The 19,198-nt window shown below is 38.2% G+C and overlaps 1 protein-coding gene across 3 annotated transcripts; it reads right to left on the bottom strand.

The window, feature by feature from the left end:
* Positions 1-4,530: 4,530 nt before the first annotated feature.
* Positions 4,531-18,750, bottom strand: LOC139937031 (uncharacterized). 3 transcript variants are annotated; one of them, XM_071931982.1, is made up of 8 exons: positions 18,633-18,748; positions 16,072-16,144; positions 15,264-15,432; positions 15,199-15,227; positions 12,040-12,167; positions 10,764-10,977; positions 10,168-10,191; positions 4,531-8,867 (listed from the first exon to the last, which is right to left on the bottom strand). In XM_071931982.1, exons 2-8 carry the CDS (start codon positions 16,121-16,123, stop codon positions 8,662-8,664), a joined length of 822 nt encoding a protein of 273 aa, XP_071788083.1. In that variant the 5' UTR covers positions 16,124-16,144; positions 18,633-18,748; the 3' UTR covers positions 4,531-8,661. The 3 variants fall into 3 exon arrangements, with proteins under 3 accessions (XP_071788083.1, XP_071788081.1, XP_071788082.1); XM_071931980.1 differs by having other exon boundaries at positions 15,199-15,432; positions 18,633-18,750; XM_071931981.1 differs by having other exon boundaries at positions 15,199-15,429.
* Between the last annotated feature and the right edge of the window lie 448 nt (positions 18,751-19,198).

Raw genomic sequence — 19,198 nt, 5'->3', positions numbered from 1 at the left:
GGTCATAGCAGACGTACCACTGGAAAGGAAGACATAGGTTGGATATTCACCTATGTGAGCCATTGTGAACTTTTTGAATTATTCTTGTTATTCTACCAGTATTTGTGGCCCAATTGTTAACAACACCGAAGTTTCTCATGACTTGTGCCAAAGTCAATGGCCCATCAAAATGCACAATTCCCCTATCTGCCCCACTACGAGTCAGTTAACTTTATAATGAAAATGTCCACCTATATTATCTTATTTATTGATTTTGGTTTCTACCCATAATTTATACACCGATGTGTGTTAGCAATATCACAGACATGTTACTCGGGTGGGATTCGAGCCTACGACCCTTGCGTTTCTAGAGCAGTGTCTTTAACTATACTTCCGAGATTGCCCGGTAGCTAGAGTCAGTTCGAATTCTATGCTTTGTAATATATATTATATATTATAATTATTTCTTGCGCTTGCGTAAGGTACTGTGACAGACGTGCAACGTGTATACCATGCCGCCGTCATCGTGAACACTTCACCGACATGTCGCAGCGCCAATGTGGTCCGTCTAAAAAACCTGTTTTTGTTTACTCTTTTGAAAAAGTACATTGCACTGTCTCATGTTTTGTATACTTAACACGCCCATCAAAACTTCCTTACTACCATGTCAACGAGGCAGAACATTCAGACGAGAATGTTCAATTTTCTTTTCGGACGTGAGAGCGTTCAAGCATTGGAGACGTACTGCCGCAACATGTGGCAAGTTCGATCGAGCGACCAGACTTGACCAGAAACTGTGTGACGTAGCTCTCAAATTGACCATAGTCGACCATGCTCCAGAGCATGCTTCGATGTAGTCAATCTCCCTATGCTCTATGGTTTCTGGCTAGTCTAGTCGGTCTAGTCGAGTCTAGTCGCCACCCGAACTTGATCATAAATAGCAAACTCCATTTACGTGCACGATGACTGATCGTTTACGTAGTGTACGTACGCGATCAGTCCAGACTGATCGTTTACGTACATAATAATTATCGTGTACGTGCACGAAAAGTCAAAAAATAATCGCGGATGTACACGATAAGTTACTGTGCAGTACAACATTTATCCTGTACAGACACGAGCTTGGCTTTATCGTGTACGTACACGATGAGTTAGACTTATCGTGTAAGAGAGAGAGTCTTTTTTTATTAAAGGAACACGTTGCCTTGGATCGGACGAGTCGGTCAAAACAAAAGCGTTTGTAACCGTTTTTTATAAAATGTATATGGTTGGAAAGATGTTGTAAAAGTAGAATACAATGATCCACACAAGTTTGCCTCGAAATTGCGTGGTTTTCCTTCTACTGTGCGAACTAACATGGTCGGCCATTTATGGGAGTCAAAATTTTGACCCCCATAAATGGCCGACGTGTTAGTCGTCAAGGTAAAAGGAAAACCACGCAATTTTGAGGCATGTTTGTGTGGATCATTGTATTCTACTTTTACAACATCTTTCTACCCATATGCATTTTATAAAAAACGGTTACAAACGCTTTTCAAAGACCAACTCGACCGATCCAAGGCAACGTGTTCCTTTAATGTGGCGGCAATACGCTTCTTTCCGTACAAGCAGACCTTTTTTTTTTAAGTGTAGTTTTTTTTCTTTCGTATGCACACCGACCTTAAACCGAGCCTATAAATACATATTCTTGCAAATCAATTTAAGATTGTTATCAATGGTGGAGCATTCCTACAAATGATTGATAGTCCTCTAGTACATTGTGGAGTGTGACTGTACTCTCATGGAAGAATAAGAAGTGACAGCTTCAGTTGTAACGTGGCCTCTTTAGGAATGTCACAGACGGCATGACCCGAGTTTGACTCACTAGAGACATTGATTCAACTTGTTGGTATCGTACCCATGTCTCGCGTAAGATGTGATCGACCCCATGTGGGTTATCCACGCTGAAAACTGTCTTTTCTGGCAGTTTTGTTTTTAGAAACTTCGGTCGTTCATGAATACTTTGCAGCTAACTGTCTGTCCTTAGAAAGGTCAACGGTCACAGGATGATCATTGGAGCACAATTACATGACCGGACCACTGAACGACCAACGGCTCCAGCTAATGCTTAGAAAGTCGTTCTGAAAACGAGTGCATTCGGTATGTGGACTCAAAACGGGCTGACAAAGAGCCTAAACCAGAGCCCGAGCTAAAACTGTCAGTTTCGAAAAGGCCATGCGTTCACGCGTCCTTTTTTTAATTTTATTATCGATACCATCGGTTGCTTTTTGCGTTTACTTTTTGCTTGTTTTGTACTTGGCAAAACTACAATAATTTGTTCAGTGGTTCTGTCTTTTGTTATGATTCTGTCTTTCGTTCTTGTGATTAAAACTACCAAAATGAATGCTGCATTGGATTGAACTTTATTTCTTCAAAGGCAACCATAGTTTCCGACTTAAGACCGAAGAGCCAATAAATCCCCCTCGTGTATGTGACATTTCATCTCCACAGCACATAGGCCTAAATCCCGTAATAAGGTTGTTTACTCTAATTGCTTTATGAAATGGTATGACCTAACTATTGTAGATCCAGTAAGGGGGCAACTATTATTGTTTACATATGAATGTTTACAAACTATCCGCTTTGCACCAGAAATATTGTATAGTTCTATAGTAATTATGGGTCACGGTGTGTGCCCAAATGGTATCAATTATACAAACTACTAGCCAATATTGAGCCAAAACATCGTTGGCTTAACACAACAGGTTCAAATAAAATTCAAACCGTCGGGTACGATATCGTCACTTATCCGTCGCCCAACTTTTGTGTTACCTTCGTCGCAGAGTTATGTCTAAAAATAAAAATAAATATCTTTCTTCAGTGGGCCAAGCATAGGCCCTATTCGAAACCTCGGTTTCTGCCCCAGATTCGTCTCAGGTTGGCTTACCCCGCCCGCGGTTGTTTTTATACAATTGCCCGTGCTTTGCGTACATGCTCAGATCGGGGCTTCGGACGAGATGACGGAGCCTGAAGCCGAAGCCTTGGTTTCGAAAAGGGGTCATTGTCTTGTCTGGTATACTCTAAACTGCGCGTGCGTGAGATACCATCTCCCCCAAAAATGTATTAAAAACCGGGTCATTCGTCACACACGAACGGTTGTAACCCATTCAAGTGTAGACAAGTACATCCGATTGGTCCGACTCGATGAAGAGTCAGCAGAGTGAACAAACCTGACGCGGACACCACTGACATAACGACAACCATCCATCAAGAATGAATGGTGGAGTCTGGTGTAAAAGTTCACGGGTATTGTGAGTGCGCGTTTGGTGCACGACTTTGAAGGCTAATTTTGTTGATCGATGACATGACATGCATTGCTTGAAAACGCATCAGGGGTGAAAGAAAAGAATGAGAGAAAAACAAAATTGAATAACAAGAAGAAAATAATTGATTTGGTTTTTTTTGCAGACCTTCAATATTCCAGTTTCCTTGGGGTTCAGGGACGGAAAGTGGTTCGGGTTCAAAGGGATGTCTAGGTTTAGACAATAGGGGCGGTTCCGACAGATTAGGTGTTCATTTATACATCAGCGCTGAGTACAGTTGCTGGGGTAAATCTGCTGATTTCTCCAGAACACGATCAGAGCATACTGATCGAAAGAAATGTCGAGTTGGAACCAAAGTTTATTTTCAGAACCACATCAACTCATTTTAGAGATTACCATTGCTTGATATTACCACAAACTGTTACTATATATGTTGCTTTCTTGTTTTTTGTGAGAAGTATAATAAGTTGTGTTTTCAAGTTTGCTTTAGATGGTTTCGATAGCTTTTGTAAATCAAGTTTTTGGCCATGACATGAATCCATACTCAGTGAGAATGAAATAGAACCTGTATAAGTTTCAGCTTCGTAAGTCGTCAAGGTTTTGAGAATTCACAGAGCAATGTTTTCAGGAAAATCGCGTCAATTCGTCGTACATGCTTTTTTTTACTTCAAAATTGTCTCTTGATAGTTGGCTGATGGACCCCTTTATATTAATAACGTTTTAAAACTGCATTTTTTTTAAAGACACAATTCATAATCTTTAACCTATAGTATCCACTGCAAAAAGTAACCGTTCGTGAACAATGGAAAAAGTGCATATCGTCAGCAAGTATTAAAACTATATTTATTTTTCCAGAAATTGTCATATAAATGACACAAATGTCATTAAAAATATGATATGGGGACAACCAGAAGAGAATGGTTGACCTGAGTATATAAGATTACATCCCCCTCACTCTCCACTCTCAGTACACCACTGACTCAAAAACTTATGTTCAGTGTATAGCCTACACTGTGTAGTACAATAAACACTGGAAAGAATGTAGACTTGATTCAAGTCCCTTGATCGTGTGAGGTCCGAAACACAACGCGCCAGCAGTCAAGTCACATAAGACAAGTGCGCCCCCATCGTCAAAATGTAGTTATTGCAGCGGCGATCAAGGTTGGGGCCCGGAAACTATTATTTCTTTGACGCTGGCACGGGATTGGGACTTGAGTCAAGTCTAGAAAGAATGAGGCATTGTCAGTACTTCTCGATATAAGTCAACATATGTTTACGTTTTAAACGTAATATTTATTTTACTTTTATTTTAATGTATACTAAAATACAAATCACGGCAAGAAACCCACATCCATGTTGAGTTTAAACTTTGGTGTATACGAGTTAAACCATATAAAAACAAATTCATGATGTACAAATATCAAGCAATTTAGCACAAGGGAGTTAAAGGTAGTGGGTACAGTTATTATGTTTAGGTTGACCTCATTAGTTTCTACCAATTTGAACCTGTAATCACCGGACGTGGATAAGTACATTATCTAAAATAGCAACTATTTTACAAATCAAAATAATAACTGCAGACAAAAATTCGGCGCTGAGTACACACGCATGCAATAGATTAGTCAATGTTTGTTTCTCTCTTGTGGTGATTTTACGTTATTCATTTTAGAACCACAATATTTGAGTTAGTTTTAAGTTTGAGCGAGCTGTTCAAAGTTTTAGTTGTGGGCTGCTGCGGTGATTTTTATACGTGAACACACTTCAACCCATTATTAAAGCCATTAAACACTTTCGGTACAGACGAAAAAAAAAAGTTCACAGATTTACAAATAATTTACAGGGTCTACAGAAGGTAATGTGAAAGACTTCTCTTGAAATATTATTCCATGAAATGCATTACTTTTTGAGAAAACATTAAAACAATATCAATTCTCGATAGCGAGAATTACGGATTTATAGTAAACACATGTCATGACACGGCGAAACGCGCGAAAACAAGAGTGGGTTTTCCCGTTAATTTCTCCCGACTCCGATGATACACGAAGTGTGGGACTTGGACAATACTGTTTACCGAAAGTGTATAATGGCTTTACATCGGTATATCAACTAAAAATTCGACATGCAAAATGCACAATCTGTTTAAAGGCAGTGGACACTAATGGTAATTACTCAAAATAATTATTAGCATAAAACCTTACTTGGTATCGAGTAATAGAGAGAGGTTGGTAGTATTAAACATTTTGAGAAATGCCTCCCTCTGAAGTGGAGTGTTTTCGAGAAAGAATTTATTTTCCACGAATTTGATTTCGAGGCCTCAAGTTTAGAATTTGAGGTCTCGATAGCAAGCATCTGAAAGCACACAACTCCGTGTGACAAGGTGTTTTTTCTTTCTTTATTATCTCGCAACTTCGACGACCGATTAAGCTCAAATTTTCACAGGTTTGTTATTTTATGCATATGTTGAGATACACCAACTGTGAAGACTCGTCTTTGACAATTACCAATAGTGTACACTGTCTTTAAACTGCCTCACCAAAAAATCACCACCCTGTTTTTGCTTTTTTACAATCCCTCTGGTTGATTTAACAAAAAGCTAAGTTCGATATTATCTGTGCATCAATCCTAATTGCTAAGCAACGTGTGATGTCATAACACAATTAAAGTCATGCTGACAATAATATTTGGCAGTCATTTCACGATGAATCTAAAGTGCTCAATGTATTCGAGCGCAGTTGCAGCCCGGGTTTAGTTTTCTCACAAAAACGTGCCCAATATGAATCGGAATACCAACCTAATTATTCGCTGCAACCACAATGGAAATCACTATACGCCAAAGGCACTATAAGTGACAACTCGTTATTGAATGAATCTATATGTTTGTGAAATCGATCCTTGCTGCACACACACTTTACAGGCGGGTCTATCACCAATTTTTATCTTACAAACTAGCTCGGGGGTGGATTTCACAAAGGTAGTCCTAACTTAGGACTAGTCCTAGGCAATGTTAAGAGATAGGACTGGTCCTAAGTTAGGACCAGTAACCCATCCTAACTTAGGACTGGTCCTATCTCAAGGACCAGTCCTAAGTTAGGACTACCTTTGTGAAATCCACCCGTGCCTTTCTATACATCCTCACATCCTCTGTTTGGTAAAGCAAGGAATAGCATGAAGAATATCTCAATGTACAATTGGTGCGTTTTTATTAAAGGGGATGGGCTCATAAAAAAAAACTACCTTCTACACAATTTTAAGAAACACGAACATGCACCAGGCCCTATTTGTGTTGTTCTGATCTATACAGACAAATTAATTTATCGAAACATCAACACACAACTTTAATAAAACTGTGATTACTTGTCAAGTCTTTTGTTTCTCTTCAAACAAATTAAACAGCAATTAATATAGGTTTTCCCGGTCAAATGCAACAAAAATCCATTCACGTTAACTCCTGGCTCATTCGTTTTCGTTTTGAAAATGAATGCACTTTGAATCAGCATTCAAGAGTCAAAAAGAGTTATTCAATTTCAACATTTTAAGCATTCACTGGTCAAACAAAATCATTCAATTTCATCAGGCCGCAAGACTCATTCAATTTCGTTAAAGCCATCAGCAAGAGCTGGTCAACCATTCAATTTCATTAATGGGCAAACATTTTCCATCTGTCTGCATTCAAATTCAAATTATATGTTATGTGCTGATTCGTTGCTATCCTATATAAAGGCAGATACTTTCAGGGTAACTCATTTGTACACCGGTTTGACGTTTAAGCCCAAAGGTTTTGAACGAACAATGGCTGCCCCTGGTCGGCACATTGCAAGATAACATTGAGATTAATTTGTTTTAAAATTTTATAACGACCCTTTATAATTTTAAGCTTTTTGTTCATTAAAAAAACTTGTTAACTTATAACTTGACATGTACCGCACTGTAGCAGAAACACCCATGACAAGTACATGTATGTGCTAGCAAAGGAGGTATAATTCTTAGTTAAGTCATAAAGCCATAGGGGGTCTAACTCATCTTTAATTTGAATGCAAAGAAATTGAAATTCGTTGCACATAAATGAAAAAGAAAACTCAAACTAGCAGCAAAATCATGTTCGCTTCGGTGAGTCTTAATTTGAATGCATCACTTGTAAATAATGTAGTAGAAATTCCATTTAAGAACGGTCAAAGTGTAGTCTTGAATACCTATAAATGAAATAGAATGACTGAAGCGAATCTGAACGAGAAAAATGCGAACGTGTGTGCATGAAAACGAAATTGAAGGCATTAAAAGAGCTAAAAAGAAACCCTGGTTTAAGGGGATTAGGGGAAAATGCGTGAATTTGAATGCATGTTAATGAAATTGGTTAATTTTTTGCTGAAATTGGCCGGGAAAACCTATAGTACAAGTTACCGAACAATATGTGACCCCGTCTTCTGCGTAACTCTGTTGAAAATACCAAATATGTATATCTATAAAATGGTAAAAACTTGTAACACTATGTACATTTTTTAAAGATATATTTAGTATTGTTGTATCTGGGATGTATTATTCATTCGTGAAAAGTATGCTTAAAAATAATTCACATAATTTTATTTTAGTTTTCTAAACCAACACATACAACAAAAACTGTACAAAATTAAAAAAAAAAGTTGTAAAGTTTTAGTTATTTCTTTTTACTGTCATTTTTTTGACAGGGATTATAATGTGTAATATTTTAGTTTCGAAATATTAAAGCAAGTTTTGGTAATTTTTCCTTACAATGCCCCTAGGCGTACACTGTGTGTATTGCGGAGGTTTTTCTTTACGTCTGCACCAGTCATGCAAAACGCCATTTGCCCCACTGCTTTCACATCACAGCCCTACTGAGATTGCTCGGTAATTTATTTTAGTAATTCGACAAAAGGGTGCACAAACCGACAACCGTAACTGCGATCGAAGGTTGCACTTGCCAGCTTTTCAAACTTTTGTAAGGCCATCGTAGTAGGAACACGGAAAACACAGAAGAAGAAAACAAAACCCCTCCACCTGATTAATATCTTACGTTTGTAAACAAATCGTCGCTGTTTTCTATAACTAAGCCATGTATGGAGGACTTCGAAATGCTCGGTGGCAAGTGCCCACATTAACAAGAACCGCACGAACTTACTCGGCCAGTCTGCTGCCACCTAGCGTTCCAAAAATCAAAATTGTCTAGTGTAAGACATTGTGCTGGTTCTTATGGGAAAACATCGGCAGTGCCGCGTATTTTTAAAGACACAGGTAGCCCAATATGGTTTTAAATATTCTTCATTCCACGACGTAACGATTTAAGACCCTATACTCTTTATTGGCCAAAAGAGAGAAAAAGCAAACAATTATTATGAGGTTTTCGATCTGTGGGGAGCTATTATTATTACGCACGCAACACACCATCACTCCTGTCAACCTCAGCGTCTCCTGGCGGTGCCGCTGGCCTTAAATCCTGATCACTGCCGGATACCTTACTGCTGCCTCCCGCACACTTCATGATAACAAGCACGAGAACAACAATAAGGAGAAGTCCACCCACTGCAGCCCCAACGGCTATGCCGGCAATCGCTCCGGTCGACAACCCAGCAGCTGGTGGTTGAACAGACAGGATTGAAGATTAAGTGTTAAATCTTCAAGAAATAAAGATACTAATATTAAGCTGGTCTCTCATAATAATGAACACTTCTTGGGGAAATGAGCCGCGTTGCAGAAGTGATAATTTGGAAAGCGATTGATATTGTCGCTACATGGACACATATTTCCTATTATGTACGTACACAATAAATCAAAAACTTATCGTGTATGTACAATATAAGTTTAGACTTACCGTGTACGTACAACAATATACAACTAGTTATCGTGTACGCGATTAGAGGGAAATATCTTTTTCTTTCGTTTGTGCTACTTTATTTTTTTAATTTCATCTTTTTCTTTCCTTCTTTCATAATTCTTTTGCAACTTCTATGACAATTGAGTTAAAACTTCCCAGGTTTGTTATTTTATGCATAATGTTGGGATACACCGAGTGAAAATACTGGTCACCTGACTATTACCAAATGTGTCCAGTGTCTATAAAGGTATGGAAGAGCTGATAATAGTCACAGACAGTGCCAGTCTATAAAGGTATGGCAGAGCTGATAAAAGTCACAGACAGTGCCAGTGTTCATGTTTTGTGTGATCAAAATGATTAAAGTCACCTGGAAATAGATTTGTTTTCTTTCAAACATAAGAGTATATGCTTACGAACAATAAAACATTTTTTTTAGTAATTGTTTGTCACGATTTATATGTTTAAAAAATATATATAAAGTTGTTGGGGGGGGGGCTGACTCCGCCTACCCCTTTTGTGACGTCAATCGAGGCAGACTTTGCCTGCAATGCGTATAGTAAACACACATGCAAAGTACATGTACGTCCAAGTCGTGATTTGGTACATTTCAAAAAGTGTTTTTCTGCATTCAGCAGCAAAACACCTGGTCGGCATTGCCGGAAAAAAACATTTTTTTTTTTAAACGTACAAACTCACGACTTGGTCCGTACATATACTTTGCAATTGTGTTTACTCTACGCATTACAGGCAAAGTCTGCCTCGATTGACGTCACGAACAGCGCCCTCTCGGGTCGGGGTCTGCTAAATTAAATTTGTAAATAACATAAGAACTTTTTTAAAACCTTAGTTAACTGTTTATTCACATTCCACTCATCAAAACACATATGTTAGTGACAAAGGCTTTATTTTGAAAAAATACCACTTCCAGGTGACTTTAATTACAAACCTGTGAACATATCGGTTAAACCATTTGCGGTGCAACAGGGGGAATTATCCATGCACAAAACTGAAATAATTTATTGTCCTTACATGCTCGAAACAATAATATGGTTCACTTACGTGCTTTCTCCTCCCCAGTTTTCTCTGAAATTGTAACGGACAAAAACACTAATTAGAAATGTTTAGTCTTTAATCCAACGAGGCGATTCAACAATAGATGAAACCTTTTTTTAACATACAGCGGGAAAACTAACAAACTGACCTTGATTGAAACAGTCCAGACAAAACACTGAACATTTTGGAAACATCAAACAGATTTAAGAGATGTAGACCAAATTGAACAAAAATATTAAAAACGTGACGTGGAGGCAATTTTATGCTTGAATTACTGTTATCGTTGCGGTACCCGCTGCCAAAGTTTAGGATTTGAGCTGTCTCCAGTAACCGGGCATCCTCGGTAGTCTAGTTGGTAAGACACTGCTCTAGAACTGCAAGGTTCGTGGGTTCGAATCCCACCCGAGTAACATGCCTGTAATATTTTTTTCACAGGACTCGGGAAAGTACTGAGTGTACAGTGCTAACAAAAATTAATAAACAGATTGTAGAAAAAAACATATGAAAATAAGTTGTTTTATGAACAACCTTGAAAAAGCTTAAAATCTCTCTTCTTGAGGTGAACTCCCCGTCCCAACTTTAAAGTAAACTTTGTAACTCACCCTCCAAAGTAATTGAAGTTACGTCTAATGTTATACCAGTATCGAGGGAGCTATTGAAACTTTCCACCAGCTTTTCTTGAAGTTGAGCTGCAGTAAATTTTGTATCGGCATTGAATTTGAGTGAGAAATCCGCCACAATACTTCCTGCCTTAAATGAAGTTATTGAACAGTCTTCCACCTCGCCAATTGAGTCGTCCTTGGCGGCAATTTTGAGCTGGATATATTAAAAAAAAAAATTGAAATTGATGACAATGATGGGACGTAAAGCCCTTGGTCCCGTGTGTTGTGTAAAGCACGTAAAATATCCTAGCGCACTTTATCGTATAAATAAGGGTGTTCCTGGTTTGATTGGCTGCATATTATTTACGTGTCATGGCCAAGCGTTTAAAGACACTGGACCCAATTGGTATTGTCAAAGACTAGTCTTCGTAGTTGGTGTATCTCAACATATGCATAAAATAACAAACCTGGGAAAATTTGAGCTCAATCGGTCGTCGAAGTTGCGAGATAATAATGAAAGAAAAAACACCCTTGCCACACGAAGTTGTGTACTTTCAGATGCTTGATTTCGAGACCTCAAATTCTAAATCTGAGGTCTCGAAATCAAATTCGTGGAAAATATCTTCTTTCTTGAAAACTACGTCACTTCAGAGGGAGCTGTTTCTCACAATGTTTTATACCAGCAACCTCTCCCAATTACTCGTTACCAAGTAAGATTTTATGCTAATAATTATTTTGAGTAATTACCAATACTGTCTACTGCCTTTAAGAGCACCGGATTTAAACTCTGGTGTTTTTGATCAGCAGAGTGTACGTTCGAGTCCCAGTCGTGACAACTGTGTTTACATGATGATTCGTCTTTCGGATGGGACGTAAAGCCGTTGGTCCCGTGTGTAGTGTGACGCACGCAAAAGAGCGTAGCAACACTTTATCGTAAAGACAAGGGGGTCGCCCCGGCGTTCCCGGTTTGGTTGTCAGCATATTGTGCCACAGCACCTTGTTAACCATCATTACATGGTGCTTAGGATTTGGTCTCATATATAGTTCAACCGATAAATACTTCCAAATCCACATAGAAACCACTAACTTATCCATGCATCTACTGCATTGCAAGCAATATTTGCCGGCGACGGAACTTACCTTTGAGAATTTTCGTTTACGATGTGCCGGGCAATGTCTTATAAAACAAATGTCTTCCTTTCTATCGTTTTCTTGTTCTCAACTCACGATAAATATCTCATAACGGAGCGACTCACTTATTCATTCTTATACTTACTGCATCGCAGACGATTGTCGATGATTTCTTGAACGGCTCGCTCTTGGGGTCTTTTAAGTCATCTGTGAAATTAGCAACTTTGTCGCCAAGTTTCGTGATTTTCAACGTCCCCACGAACTCTCTCTGATCTGATAATAACAATTATGAAATTCATTATTCATAAGTGCTGTAGGGCCTTTTCATAATACATTCGGGTTTTTTTCATTCTCAATTCTGAGTATTACTATCATTATAAAGGTTGACCGTGTATGTGCAAATGTAAAAGAAGTTTGACAGACATAATTGGTTTTGTACAAGTAACAGCCTCGCAGTTTTTATCGAGTACAACTTCATTTCAGTGGAGAATGTTCTACATAAAACATGGCTCTTAGTAAGAATTTCATAATCTTTCAGACTAAAAGATTTGTGTGTAATTTCCAATCCCGCAGCTGATTTCACGAAGCGCTGGGATTAATCCTAAACGCTAGGATCTCGAGTTAGGACGAGTAACTCGCCCTAACTTAGGATGGATTCAATGCGTCCTAACGTCTTCGGATACGGAACTTAAAGGAACACGTTGCCTTGGATCGGACGAGTTGGTCAAAACAAAAGCGTTTGTAACCGTTTTTTATAAAATGCATATGGTTGGAAAGATGTTTTAAAAATAGAATACAATGATCCACACAAGTTTGCCTCGAAATTGCGTGGTTTTCTATGGTGGCCCCGAAGGGACATCGCATAACGCAAACGTGTGCGCACACGTATGCAATGTCGTGAAACAAATCGCGAATATATGTGCACACGTATACAATATCGTGAAACAATTCGCGAATATGTGCGCACACGTATGCAATGTCGTGAAACAATTCGCAAATATGTGCGCACACGTATGCAATGTCGTGAAACAAATCGCGAATATGTGCGCACACGTATGCAATCTCGTGAACCAAATCGTGAATATGTGCGCACACGTATGCAATATCGTGAACCAAATCGTGAATATGTGCGCACACGAGTGCGATTTGTTTTGCAATGTCGTGAATTTTATTGCATACCATGTTGCATACCATTAGGATGATGTCATAGTTGTGGATAATTTGTTACCGATCTAGGGAGTCCTGTGGCGCTACAGCAGGCTCCCTCTGTAAAGCATGTGTATACCCAGGAACTTGGCACCAGGCCAAGGACGACCACACGCCTCGCTTGCCTCACAACAAAGACTACTGCTGCAATGACTACCGCTTATCTCACTGTTGGAAAGAAACCCCCCAGATCATTAGACATTTTATTCAAAGGTATGCAACATGGTATGCAATAAAATTCACGACATCGCAAATAATATTCGCAGACGTGTGCGCACATATTCACGAATTGTTTCACGACATTGCATACGTGTGCGCACATATTCGCGAATTGTTTCACGACATTGCATACGTGTGCGCACATATTTGCGAATTGTTTCACGACATTGCATACGTGTGCGCACATATTCGCGAATTGTTTCACGACATTGCATTCGTGTGCGCACATATTTGCGAATTGTTTCACGACATTGCATACGTATGCGCACACGTTTGCGATATGCGATGTCCCTTCAGGGCCACCATAGTTTTCCTTCTACTGTGCGAACTAACACGGTCGGCCATTTATGGGAGTCAAAATTTTTGACCCCCATAAATGGCCGACGTGTTAGTCGACGAGGTAAAAGGAAAACCACGCATTTTTGAGGCATGTTTGTGTGGATCATTGTATTCTACTTTTACAACAGCTTTCTACCCATATACATTTCATAAAAAACGGTTACAAACGCTTTTCAAAGACCAACTCGACCGATCCAAGGCAACGTGTTCCTTTAAGATTTATCGCAAGTTATTAAGAAGATAGGATTTGAGGCATTGCATGGTGAGATATGAATGTATATTTGGTATACTTGCCAGGTAGAGTTGTTCTTAGTTAAAAAGCAGGACAGTTCTTTTCAGAACTGAGAAGTCTCTCGAACCTCCGATTATCTACTCCGCGGCAGTAGAATAAAGCAAGACAGTTCCCTAAGAACAACTCTACCTGGCAAGTAGATACACACATGGTGTTACCGCAAACCAAATTATTATACATTATTAAGAAGAGTTTGGTAAAACCGACGCGGCTGTTAAACCTTGAACCACATCTTGTACTCGTTGAAATTACGCACACGTTGGTTATTTCCTTTGTACTTTTCATCGGCAACTCAAAAATAAAAATGGTCTAGTAGTCTAGTAGTACATCAGTATAGGCTGTCAGACGAATACGTTTAACGTTTCTATCCTATAACCCAAAAGATCACGATGCGTCGAAGGATTTGCCGGATCCGTATATTTATGCTGGTTGTTTATAATACATGGATATAATTGGATCGTTGTATAGTAAAACGTTGCTTTAAACAAAGCACCAGTCTACTTTCAACATTGTGCGACAAGTTGACAGTTGCAACGGCTGGAAACACGTTCGTGTGACAAGGTATTTTTTCTTTCATTATTATCCCGCAACTCCGACGACCAATGAGCTCAAATTGTCACAGGTTTGTTACTTTATGCATATGTTGAGATACACTAAGTAAGAAGACTGGTCTTTGGCAATAAAATTATCAATAGCGTTCAGTGTCTTTAAATAGTTACTTTCATAACAGTTTCGTTTGCTGGTGGGGTGGTGGTTGAGTAATTATATATTGTTACAAAATGCTTACCACATTGTGTGTGCATGATGTGTAACGAAATACATAAACATACAGATTATGTTCTCGAATGTGCACTTATTATAAAAAATACATGATATATATGATATGATATGTTTATAATGGGAAACTTCACTCTTATGTTTTGCCTGATATTCACTCTTTGAAAAACTAGGAAAGCACTGAGTTTATTTTTAACAGGTTTTCTTTGTGGCTTCAGAAAACCTTTCTTTCGGTACATTGTGCAATGTTCATCGGTGTCATGTTGATATTATAGGGCTTTTCCGGCCAAAGCTAAACGTCAGACGTTTAGAGAATTTTAGTGGTGTCGACTCAGATTTTCCAGATGCAATTCTTCAGGACTGTGGACGTTCTTGGACTTTAAAAAATGTCGAACTATATTTAGTGAATACGTCGGCATACGTTCAGGCGAAATGCCATGGTGTGGCAGGCCCTATCGATAAGTCGCTTACCATTGCTTTTAGTCACTGGATTGGTTGTAGTCACTGGATTGGTTGTATTCACTGGATTGGTTGTAATGGCTTCAGTGACGGCCCCTGCCTCGGTTCGTTTTACAGTTGGCCCATACGTGTGAGTTCCAGCCGTTTTGGTTTCAGGTTCTGCTGTCATTTCGGCTGTAGGTGCTGTTGTTATTTCGGTTCCAGCCACATCCGTCGTGGCCGTTTGTCCCAAAATACAAGCAACTGCTTTACAAAAAGGTACCACACACAAACACACATGGAAAAGTCATTTAAGTAACTCAAGTAGGATTTGAAACTTTGCATGGTGGAAGTAACACACCATTTGAATATCTCTGTTTGAGTAGTGTTGGTGTTGAAAATAACCTGTAGTACACGACTCAACGTTTTGATCAGTATGCTCAGATGGTCTTCAGGAGAAGACGAAGACGATCTCCAGAGTCATTCTTGATCGACACATTGAGTCGTTAACCACCGGTTTTTTTTCTTCAGAACAGAACCAACGCTTAACTCAAAAGAGATACCTAGTATACATGATTGGTGTTACCGCAAACCCTTTTTATTATTACAAACTTAGGCCTTTCTCTTTAACCCCCGTTCATATTTGCCAAAATAGATGAAATACATTTTGTCGTAAGGGTTATGAGGTCAGTCGTTTAGTATCCACACCCGTCTCTCGGCATAAATTCCGTCTTTACACCTCCATTACAAAGAACGAGTTAAAATTCAATATAATTAAAGTTAACATTGGGCTGCTGTACATCTTATCAACGTAAGTTTACATTGACATTAATTTTCAGACTCATTATCATACGTACGCAGACCCTTTAAATATTAATTTTGAAGTTACTCTCAGTTATGACTCACCTAACACAAGTACTATAGTAAGACGGAAAATCTCGGCCGTGTATTTTTCCATGATGCTTCTTTAATATGTTATCTGAAATAGAATTTAACAGTATGTTACACAGTTCATGTGTGGATCATTTATGCTGCGTGAACACATTCTGGACACATTTTGTACACGCAATGGAGAAATGTCGGTAGTATAATTGTGATAAACGGCTCTCTCTGAAGTAAAGTAGGCATTTACAAGGGGGTATTTTCTTATACTCACAAATAATGTGTGCAACAAGGGTGTAATTTATTTCATTATTATCTAGCAACTTCGATGACCAATTGAGTCCAAGTGAGTAGAATACATGGTCTTTGCCACTTACCAAAGGTGTCCAGTGCAGCCTTTAAATTGAAATGTGGGGTTTATGTTCGTTTGTTCAAAACGACCATGCATATATCATTATTTATGCTTTGATTAATTAATAAGTAACTTGTGCATGCATTTTATACGGGCTAGTGTACATAGCAATATCTACTTCCCGCATAATATTTATAGCAATAACGTACAGTAACTAAGCGCAAAGTTCAACAGCTATCCTAGTCGGACATGCCGCTCAATAATACAATGAGATACTGTGCAAATATTAATGTGAAATCCTGGTGCATTATTAACTATTCGTGAAAGGCAGATACTGGTACGATTTTAAAATCTGTAAATTCTATCTGCTTTAGCATGTTATTTTGTATTATTATTTTTATTATTATTATTATTATAATTATTATTATTATTTGGTTTTTTTTTCTTTCTTTTTTTTCTCTCAATTTTAGCTATACTTTTGTAATTCTGTTAATTGTTTTAATTATCGCAATTGTGCTTTCGAATCAAAGAAGAGGAACCAAAAACACGAACTTGCAGCATTTATGGAGAAGGGACATGATAATTTTGTTTATAATGTTTGATTTCCAAAATGTTACCATATTGTTGCAGAGGTCCGTCAGGCATTTAGAGAGATTGTACACGTTTAGGAAATTGAAACCACTGTTTCGATTATACATAGTTAGACCTCATTACAATTTAAAGGCAATATAAAACACTGTGAGGAACGGCTCCCTCTAAAGTAATGTAGTTTCGGGAAAGAAGTAATTTTCCACGTATTTGATTTCGAGACCTTATATTTAGAAATTGAGGTCTTGAAATCAACTATCTAAACGCACACAACTTGCGTGCGACAAGCGTGTTTTTTCTTTCATTTGTTATCTCGCAACTTCGATGACCGATTGAGCTCAAATTTTCCCAGGTTAGTTATGTTCTGCATATGTTGAGATGCACCAACTGTGAAGGCTAGTCTTTGACAATTACCAATAGTGTCCACTGCCTTTCACTAACATGTGAAGATTTCATTTCAAAAGGTGGTTGCAAATTTGAGACAGTATTGCCGAAAATACGGAGTGGTCGTGCACGCAGGAAGAATGTTATACAGTTTGACTACACAATCTAAGAAACCTTACATTCAGTAACGCTTCTCAGATTCACAAATTCTGTTGTGATGATCAGTGATATCTTTTTCCACAACAACAGTACTTCGAGTTGAGAAGTTCCTCAAAATGTTGTTTTTTTACCATCCAAAGCTGTTGTACGTTTGACCAAGTAGGCCTTAGTTGTAATTGTCATTAACCAAACGTACCAACCTTTGAATGCATGGAAGTTTAAAGTAGTTAGAAGCTACTTGCCACAAATTGCTCTTACTTTGAAATGGGAAAAAGAACAAGCACTTAACAATAAACTTCATAGAATACAAGTTTTTCGTCAAATCATTTGCTTCGTCGAATAATGTTCAGATAATTTACTGAAGAACGACGGAAAAATAAAGGAATAACAGAAGCACAATATTGTAATATACAAATATAAAAATCAAATCATTATGTAACATAAATGACGAAAAACAAAGGATTAGTTTAAACAAAGACAAATGTGTAGCAAAAAGATAAAAAGAAGCCGCCAATAAATAAAATGTACTCAGTGAATATAACCTGGAACCGATCGTCAAGTCTTTCACCTTAGACTTGATGAAAAAATGTGACTTGTATCTTGCATTTAATATTTTTTTTATTTTCTGAGGTAGACGAAATAAATTGATGAAAATGAAGAAAAAATTATAAAAAAATGTTGTAAAGCCAGATCGCGCAGTCATTGTCTCTTTCTTCTGTTAAAAATAAATTGAATCTGACAATTATCCTGCGAATGTAAATGCGATATAAATGTTGAAGTCACAGGACTGCCTTCACTTACTAATGTTTTGCACGATTTTGAGCAATATTTAAACTGATGCGAAATAATCGTGGCGAATTTTGTACCGTAAACACTCGTATCGCATTCGCCTTCAAAGAAAGCATGGAACAGGCTTTACTCCAGAAAACTGAACCCTCACTTTATGCCACTTCCTCAAGTTAGATTCGAACCCCGATTTTCATTAATTTCCCCTATTTCCTTTGACATTAATAACACCAAAAACGGACACTTCGAAAACTACCAACTTCGAATAATGATTCAAGTGCAGAACACAAAACACCGCACGGGTTATTATACTTACGTCAAATCGTGTTGAATGTGCTCACCGTAAAATCTCTCCAACTGCCCGCTTAAATGAATCCAGAACGGAGAATAACGCAGTAGCGAAGTTGCGAGTCCTGTCCTACCCGGGGATAGATCTTTGCTCTTGGGAGCAAAGTTTGTTGTTGATGTCGGTAACCATGTAAATTGCTATGTAATTATCGAAAGGCTCCTGGCAACGAGGTGGCAACGGCGTACAAACTCTAGTAAACAATATTTCCCTTTTGATGAGTGGTGCTACAGATATTTACTCCCCACTCGTCAAGAAGGGATAAAGGTTATCCGTTGCGTGGTTATGAATAAACATAACATTAAACTTGAGTGACAATTTGCGGGTTTTCTTTTTCTTTTTTATTGTTTTATACAATATTATTACTATATTTTTGGGGGTGGGGTGGGGTGGAAGCTTGATTTTGTTAACAATATTTTGGTTGACTCAATGGGTGGTGCGTTTAATCTTTGATTCTTAGATTTGCCAATAATTCATTATTAAATTGGAATAATTCATGATTGTGTGATGAGTGGACACTATTTATTTCAATCGGA

The sequence above is a fragment of the Asterias amurensis genome, chromosome 5 (assembly GCF_032118995.1).
Source record: "Asterias amurensis chromosome 5, ASM3211899v1".
Classification (NCBI taxonomy): Eukaryota; Metazoa; Echinodermata; class Asteroidea; order Forcipulatida; family Asteriidae; genus Asterias; species Asterias amurensis.
This window is presented reverse-complemented; position numbering and strand designations above follow the sequence as displayed.